The following is an 8,242-nucleotide window of genomic DNA, read 5'->3' as shown; positions in this document are numbered from 1 at the left end:
GAAACCAAAAAATCGCGCTCTATTATTTCGGTCGAAATATAAAAGATAACTTTAGTCTCTCTCTTCTCTCTCTCACCGCCGCTACACTAGGTCTCCCCTCTTTCTCACTGCCGGTGCCCTTTTCTCTCTGTCTCTCTCGCTCACTTCAATTATTGAGTACCATGAAGAAGAAGAAGAAACCTTATATTTACACAGATCTGGTTTTCATTTTGTGTGTTAAACCGATCTAACTCACCATGGTTGCTGCTAATGCTCCCATCACTATGAAAGAGGCGTTAACTGTAAGTCACCAATATTACTGATTTGATGTGATCTATTAAGTTTCAATATCGATTTGATTGATTAAAGTTTCAAATTACTTTTCAAGAATAGGAAACATCCAATTGAAGTTCCAACCACCGTTACACTTACACTAGAAGGCCAATCTTTGAATGTTAAGGGTCCACTGGGAGAGCTCTCGAGGTCTTACCCCCGTGAAGTGAAGCTTGAGAGGCTTGAGTCTGGGCAGATAAAGGTCAGTAAGGCAATGGATACTAGAAGAGCGAACCAGATGCATGGGCTTTTCAGGTATACACTACTACACCATTTCACGATTATTTATTGCTAAAAGAAAGTGTATTAATTGTGATTGGGATTGTTCCAGCTTTCAATCTTACGTTATATCATAAGTTGCTACAACTTTATATCTCAGCATGAATGTTTTTAGTTTTTTTATGGACCTCCTTGAACTTAGGTTTCAATTTTTGGGTGAGTTATGTCAACCATGTTGGTTCATACTCTGAAAACCTTAGTTCCATACTTGGAAACGTGCTCTCCAAAATGTGAAGAGATTGAAGACTAGTGTTCTATTATGATAACTTATTTTTTGGTAATTTGGTGACCCCTTAACACTTGGGCATCTACCAAAGTGATGGAATACATCAAAGCACAAATTGGTACTAGGTGCTTGTGTTGAGAAGAGACAGTTTTCCTTTACAAAGCCAATTAACATAATCTCATATGCGGCGTCAGTATGAACTTTTATGATATAGGCTCATAAAACCAACTTAAATAATTAGTTTGACTCTGGTCTGAAAACTGAAGCTTCAATTTGCCATTTAACTTTTGTCTACACTTACCATTTTCCTATTTGTGTGCGTCATAGATATGTAGAATAAAACAGCCAAAGATGTGTATCATGGTGCAAAAGAGTAATTTAGCATGCATTACGAAAAATAATTTAACATGTGAGATTTTTCAATATTTTTGGTAACTATTTATCTTTGGACGTTTGAATGTCAATTTGTTTTAATTATTGATTTATTATTATTATTAAGTTTCTTCTAAATTTATCTCACTAACCAACTGATTTTTATCATATTTTGTTTTATTAATTTTGGTAGGAACAATAGCTTCTGTATCACCTGATATGGCTATTTAAAAGCAAACTACACGACCAAATCAGTTTTTTTCTTAGTAAACTTAAGCCCAAATCAGTTTTTCAATATCGATTTGATTGATTAAAGTCAAGAAAAGTTTCAAATTACTGATAGATCGATTTGATGTGATCTATTAGTCTTCAGATCTGTTGGATCTGAACCATTGAATGTTGAGCTGATTATGTTTTTATGTGATTTGTAGTTGCCTAGTATTGGAATCATTAAAGCCTAATATGGTGTACTTGCTAGGAGAACAGTTAGTTAATGAAGAAGGAGTTGGTTCACTGGTTTGGGAGGTGTTGATTTGTCTACTCGAAGCTATATCTGGGATTTTTAATAGCACATTGGCAACTACTGTAAGTGTTTGTTACTTGGATTGTTAACTACTTATATAGTGTATGTATTGTACTTTGGCTTGCTTTGGCTATTTGTGTGAATTTACACCCTGAGAGAGACCTTAATGCACATAGCCAGCATTGGAAAAACATTTTGTTTGTTGCTTTGGCTTAGGGTTTACAGTATGAGTTAGCATCTTTTGCACTACTGTTATCGTTTTAACCACGGTGAAGCTATTTGTAGTTTTATTAAGTCTTTTCACTTAACTAGAAAGGTGCATGCTTCCAGAAAGTGAAACTAGGACAATCTATCGCTTCTAATTTGCTAACTTCATTCTTGTTCTCATTGTCTTAAGCTTGTACTAATGTACGCTAACAGTCACACTTGACCAACTAATGCTTGTGAGAGACGGACACCTGTGTCGTAAGCTTGCAAATGCAATCCCGCCAATTGCATGAGCTCTTACATTTCTGTCCTTAATTATATATTTATATTCAAAATTCTTCCATAATCAAGATTTTCATTGTAATGTACATGTCTTCATATCCACTGTTTTTCATTCTGAAAAAGAAACTTGAAAATTTCTCAATCACAATGATTATCCTATATTCCTAGATAGGGGACTAAAAAGATGGTCGAAAACCCAAGTTGAATTTCTGTGGACAAAAAGTAAATAATGCTAACGAATTTAAATCACGCTCTATATTATGCAATATCATTTGCTCGTCTCTGATGCAATTGATATTGACAACCTCATTTCCCCCTTTTCACCAAGTTGAAGGTGCATTTAACTGTGAGCTCCCTGTAAAGGTACCAACTACCAACTCAATGCAACATAAATCTATAATACTTTACATAGATCCTTGTCACGGTTCGTTAATTAGATAACAGAAGAAAACATATACTCAGAGTGAAGCTTAGCTCTGTAATTCTAAAATAAAGAATGAGTAGTTCATACACTCGGTAAAGTGAACTCCCCATTTTAAATTAAACAAGTGCAAGTCTTCAAGAATTCAATACATCGCTTGGGGGAATACTAAAAACTTCAAGAAACTATATTACTCCTTCTTTGAGCCCTAGCTTGTTCTGCTCCTTCGTTGGCTAGGTCTAGTTCTGTCAAGATCGCATTCTGTTCCGCTAAATAGTCCCTGAACTCCACTCCACACACGGCTTGAAGGAGTATGCTAGCTGCAGGGCTTTCTACTCTTGCTAAGACGACTGCTGTAGGGGTTGCCTCCAACTTCCATCGGCTATTCTTGGATCTTTCAGTGTCTCTTTTCTTGGCATACAGATAGCCCCTATCTTTTCCGCGATCGTTAATCCGTTATTATATAAGATGATTTGATATAACGCCTTTTCATTTCTTTCTCAATGAAAATGAAACATTGATAAGGCCATAACTGAAATATTGATCGAGCAGGAAAATTTTAGGTAGATTTACTCGCTCAACTGAAAGGGCAAGGCTAGCTCCTCAGCTCAGAACAAAGGCAAGAGCTGCCCACCAGAGAGCTAGAGGTTTTGTTTACCAAAATTCGAAATTTCGCCTCCCCAAGACATCAGTCCCCCGCCCCTTCGGACACTCCCGACTTACCCTTGTTCATAAGACTAAAACAAGAAAAATAGATTCTACTAATAGCAGCAAGGATTTAGCTCCTACTCTAAAGACCAAGAGCTACACCAGATATATGACAGAAATGGATAGCTTAAGTGCCATGTTCCTACAAGCAGGATCCCCCCGCCCCGTAGGTCCTGATCTTGCTCGTTTCTTTTAGTGTATAATGATCACTGAACATCAGCCATTGAAGGAGGATAAGCCAAGCATGTCTAGATTTGCATGTCATAGGCCTGCACAAGAGTGCCGAGTCTTACAAGTCCGGGTAGCTCCCGGATGACTGCTTACGCTTCCTCCCAAACAACCTAATGGGTAAGCTCTAAAAACAGCAGATGTCCGAGATCCGACCGGTGACTGACAACGCCATCCGTTGTCTAGTAATCAAGCCGGACTGCTTATCTCCAACCGTCGACCGACCGAAAACTTAAATCGATAGACCCATCCATCATTTCCTCCCCTCCTTTCCCGATAGGATGTTCATGGGTCGGTAATAAAGTAAGTCAACACGTCGAAATTGAATTCTTTACACGAAGTCTTCTTTCTATAGATGGAGTGCGAGCAAGTCTAGTGAAAGAGCATAAAGAAGGTGTTCAAATCCTACCTACATGAGGTTTTTCACCAGGAAGGTTGGGAGTTAGGTAGGTGTTTATAGTCACGATTTGCAGAGCACATCGAGAGGAGTCGCCTTCAAGGGATGAAAGGTGTGCTGGTTTGCTCCGTTATCTAAATATTAGATGAATGGTAAGACCACAGCTGCTGAAGATCAATTTACCTAGTTTTGGAATCGATGATGAAGCAAGTCTTTCAGAGAAAAATATATCAATATATGTAGTGAGATAATGAGATGAGTTAAATTTTCAGCATATTGGGGTGTGGGGCCTTTTGTTGAACAAGTTGACAAACTTATAAGCATGATGGACGTTCCCTTTTGTTTCTACTGTTTTTTTATTTATTTAATTATTTAAATGAGGGTATCTGGCCTTGCAAGAGTCCTTTACTTTTTCTACAGCTATGGTGGCCGTAAGTTTGAGCACGTTCTGAAGCATGGATTGAGAAATGATCTCTATGTTGTCACCTTGGGGTGGTTTGTTGACAGTGTTAGAAAGAATGGTGAGTCCAAACAGCTTTTGGTATCAGTTTAGTTGTAACTTTAGAGAGCTCATTTATTATTGCTTGTATGTCTAGAATTTCTATAAAATTTAGCTTCTATTGAGGGGGAGAAGTTTTTATATAGACGTGTGAGTGTGTGCTAGTTATCTTTTAGCGAATGAACTCATTGGGATATTTCTGCAGTGAGATTGAGAGAATCACTTTACTGTGTTAAAAGTGCCGAGGAAAATGGTCTAAACACTAAGTCGAATCGCCTGGTCAGGGTAAATGATACTGAGAATTCTTGTCTTCCTGTTGGATTGCGTGAAGATAACAAACACTCCAACAGGACTCAGCAAGCACAGCTATCTGGAAAAGAGTCTGGGACAAGGGCAGATTGGGTTCTCTCCGTCAAGTCCATATACGTGGATTCAGAAATTTCTATTTGCACACGGAGTGAGATTTCTATTAGGGGAAACGTGACTAGGAAGGAAACCGAAATTATAGAAAGTCTCCAATTGTAGAAGCCGTTCGGAGTTAGGACTCAGTATGGCTCGAACAAACCGACACAAAAGAGGAAAACTAGTAGTCCCTCCCCTCTATAAATACATCACCCCTTCAGGGTCTCTCTCCTATAAATCAGTCTACAGATCTCTGTACATTGATTCCTGTGTTGTTGTTTCTTGAGATTTTTTTTTGTTTTTCTTCTACAAAGATGTCTACTGCTAGCGAACTTGCTTGCACTTACGCTTGCATGCTCCTCCACGACGAGGGAATCCCTGTCACGGTAACTTTCTCTCTCACCCCTTAAAGTTTTTAATTGTAGTCTGGTAGATTTGTAAGTTAGGCTTTGTTACTTGACACTACTTCACAGGCAGCAGAGATGATTACGTTCTGAACTAGTTTTGGTTTCTTTGATTTATCTGTTTACAGGCAGAAAAGATAGTAGCAGTGGTGAAAGCTGCTAATGTGCAAGTTGAGGCCTATTGGCCAGGTCTATTTGCTAAGCTTGTCCAGAAGAAGAACATTGAGGATATGATTATGAATGGTAGCTCTGGTGGTGGCGGTGCTCCTGTTGCCATTGCTGCATCTGTTGCTGTTGCTGTTGCTGCTCCAGAAGCTGAGGAAAGGAAGGAAGAGCCAACGGAGGAAAGTGATGACGAATCACCACTTCTCGATATTTTTTCATAAACTTGAGCTCCATTCCCTTCCAGTATATGTGATTCCACAATTTTGCAAGTTTAGGTTTTTTGATTAAGTGTTGTTATTTGTTTAGGTCGAGAAATTAGTCTTTGGATTTCAGTGCTAGCGTGTTTTGTTTTTATGGGTTATTGTTATACATACTCTACTCTGAATTAATTGTTGAGATTTTACAAGTTGTTGAGATTTTATAGCTTGTGGTATTGAATCTTTATCTGAACGTACCTTGATGGTTCGTACATATGTGACGAGACAAGAGAATGTCTCTGTATTGGTCTATATCCTTAATCTTTTAGGTAAAGTTTGTGGTATTTTCTTTTTATTTATAATTTTATAGAGCTATTTAATTGCTTGTGTTTATTTTACTTGTCAAATGGTATGAAAAAGCATTGGTATTTTTCTTTGCTTCTATATGAAACCAGGAGGTGTAGGTTTATGGCAAGAAAAAAATAAAAATAATTTTTTTTACAATATCAACACATTAGTAACGGTTGTAAACCGTTGCAAAACAAAAAATAAATATTAAAGTATCATCAATAATCGTTACAAATCAAACTACGCAACGCTTTTTAACCGTTAGTAATAGTCACTCTGCAACGGTTAATAACCGTTGGAAAATTTCTTTTGCAACGCTTTTTAACCGTTAGTAATTGTCACTCTGCAACGGTTAATAACCGTTGGAAAATTTCGTTTGCAACGTTTTTTAACCGTTGCAAATATTTCCAACACTTTACCGACGCCCTATTTGCAACGCTTAAAAAGCTTTCGCAACGGTTTTTTGCCGTTGCAAATAGCCTGTTATGGTGTAGTGAATCTTATCCACACAATACAATATTGATACATAATATCCCACTATTTAGCAACAAAGTGCAGAAAATTGAGTTTTCCAAAGCTGTAGCTAAATACACTAATTAATAGAAGAGTTATTCAGTTTCCTTTTTCTCTTTTGTGTGTGTATGTGTATCACTAGATTTTTATTTGAGGCCATATCGACTAGAGTACTGCTTGCTTGATTCAAAATAAATATATAGCTCTTTGAATTTCGTAATCTTTCTATATCTTTCTTTTTTTTTTTTTATATATATAATGTTATGTTTGATTCAATTTAGTTTTTGAGTTAGAGACTTAAGATCGAGTATCGACAGTTGTTCCCCTTTGATTAGGGGTGGTCATCGAGTCGAGCGAGCCGAGTATTGGCATGCCGTGATTCGGCTCGTGAGTTTTCGAGTCGAAGTTCGAGCTGAGGTCAAACTCAATGTCGAGCTCCACTTTGTGCTCAAACTCGACTCGATTTGAATTATAATTAGCTCGAGCTCGAGCTCGACTCATTTTACAAAACGAGCTCGAGTGAAGCTCGACTGCTCGAGCTCGAGACTCGTAGGTCATGAGCTTGCATCTAGAAACAGTGGCATATATACTCAAAATTGTTGAATAAACCCCATTTTTGTATGATTTAAGTACAAAAATTCCAAAAACGTAACCAAGGTCCGATTCTAAGTCACGCTTAGAACCGGTGCTTACACCGGGCAGCTTGTCGTTGCCTTTAAAGTTACTTAACTACAAGTAAAGAGAGAGTCCCCGGGGAACTTGATGAGGATTATATTAAGCTTTAGCCGGGTCTTGCGCATACCAAAGATGCGGGATGAAAACAAAAGAGGGAAAGAGTCGCCTTTACTCGGGTCGAGCGCCAAGCCTTAGTAAAACAAGTATGTGATTTGATCTCAACCTCGATCTCTATAGTTACTCATCACACTACAAAAGACCAATCTCTTGTTACTAATATTCGTAATCCGGGGACCACATCATTTATGTATGCGGCTCTCGGCCAAGAAGGGGTACTACCTCTCACAACATCCCTCAAGCCCGGGGTAGGTGGTAGTTTGGCTTAGCTTTACCCCCAACCCGCATCTTGAACTTATATCTAATTTAGGCAGGGGCGGGTAGGTGCGTAAAGTCGCCTTTCGGGGACATACTTTGTTGAAGACATCTCTATACCCATTCAGAGTGAAGGGCCTAGTAGGCTCCTCCTTGGAGAGATAAGTCTTGATTGAGATAGGGCGCAGTCCTTGTAGAATTGGTTGGGCGCAGGTCCCTTGTAGCTAGGCATGAAGGATCGAATCTCTTCTTGTTGACAGACTTCTTCCCCGCTTCCTCACCCTAGGAGAGAGCAAGATCTTCCTCCTATAGGTAGGTTTATAGGAAGCTAGGATAGATTCTAACCTATTAGATGTAGCCATCCGGTTCTTCCCAGTAATCCAAGATTGCAGCTATCGAAGAAGAAGAAAGGAAAAGAAGTAAGAAAGGGTATGCAAGCAATTTTATATAATGCATTTTGCAATTTTTTATGGATCCAATAAGTGTGCTACTATTACGTCCATTCTGATTTTGTGGTTAGACCTTGTTAAGTTAGGATTCATACTGTGTTTATAAAAAAATTGATGTTTCAAATAATTTAGCAATTTTGATGTTCTACTGAATTGTAGATCTAGTGGTCATATCTTTGTTTCAAGCTAGCTTTGATGGGTTTTTTTGTCCTGTTTTTTATATCTCTCCCCAATGTGTTTCCATTCAGAATTTTGTTGTCCAC

At 38.3% G+C, this 8,242-nt stretch overlaps 2 protein-coding genes across 3 annotated transcripts; both read left to right on the top strand.

The window, feature by feature from the left end:
* Positions 1-377: 377 nt before the first annotated feature.
* On the top strand, positions 378-5,966 carry LOC147510847 (uncharacterized). 2 transcript variants are annotated; one of them, XM_086602681.1, is made up of 4 exons: positions 378-567; positions 1,668-1,774; positions 5,171-5,242; positions 5,389-5,966. In XM_086602681.1, the coding sequence occupies exons 1-4, from the start codon at positions 555-557 to the stop codon at positions 5,644-5,646; spliced, it is 450 nt and encodes a 149-aa protein (XP_086458807.1). In that variant the 5' UTR covers positions 378-554; the 3' UTR covers positions 5,647-5,966. The 2 variants fall into 2 exon arrangements, with proteins under 2 accessions (XP_086458807.1, XP_086458806.1); XM_086602680.1 differs by having other exon boundaries at positions 1,621-1,774.
* Positions 3,305-5,172, top strand: LOC147510848 (uncharacterized). Its single transcript, XM_086602686.1, has 2 exons — positions 3,305-4,476; positions 4,660-5,172. Exons 1-2 carry the CDS (start codon positions 4,332-4,334, stop codon positions 4,977-4,979), a joined length of 465 nt encoding a protein of 154 aa, XP_086458812.1. The 5' UTR covers positions 3,305-4,331; the 3' UTR covers positions 4,980-5,172.
* Positions 5,967-8,242: the final 2,276 nt, after the last annotated feature.

Source organism: Coptis chinensis, chromosome 3 (assembly GCF_015680905.1).
Source record: "Coptis chinensis isolate HL-2020 chromosome 3, ASM1568090v1, whole genome shotgun sequence".
In the NCBI taxonomy this organism is placed as follows: domain Eukaryota; kingdom Viridiplantae; phylum Streptophyta; class Magnoliopsida; order Ranunculales; family Ranunculaceae; genus Coptis; species Coptis chinensis.
The sequence above is the reverse complement of the archived record's forward strand: the minus strand, read 5'-3'. Positions and strand labels throughout refer to the sequence as shown.

Excerpts from the sequence above, each read along its gene's own strand:
- LOC147510847 (XM_086602680.1), top strand. The coding sequence starts at position 527 with ATGGATACTAGAAGAGCGAACCAGATGCATGGGCTTTTCAG. Across the intron at positions 1,775-5,170 it reads ATAGCACATTGGCAACTACT|ATGTCTACTGCTAGCGAACT; the intron begins GTAAGTGTTTGT and ends TCTTCTACAAAG. Across the intron at positions 5,243-5,388 it reads ACGAGGGAATCCCTGTCACG|GCAGAAAAGATAGTAGCAGT; the intron begins GTAACTTTCTCT and ends ATCTGTTTACAG.
- LOC147510848 (XM_086602686.1), top strand. The coding sequence starts at position 4,332 with ATGAGGGTATCTGGCCTTGCAAGAGTCCTTTACTTTTTCTACAGCTAT. Across the intron at positions 4,477-4,659 it reads TGACAGTGTTAGAAAGAATG|TGAGATTGAGAGAATCACTT; the intron begins GTGAGTCCAAAC and ends ATATTTCTGCAG.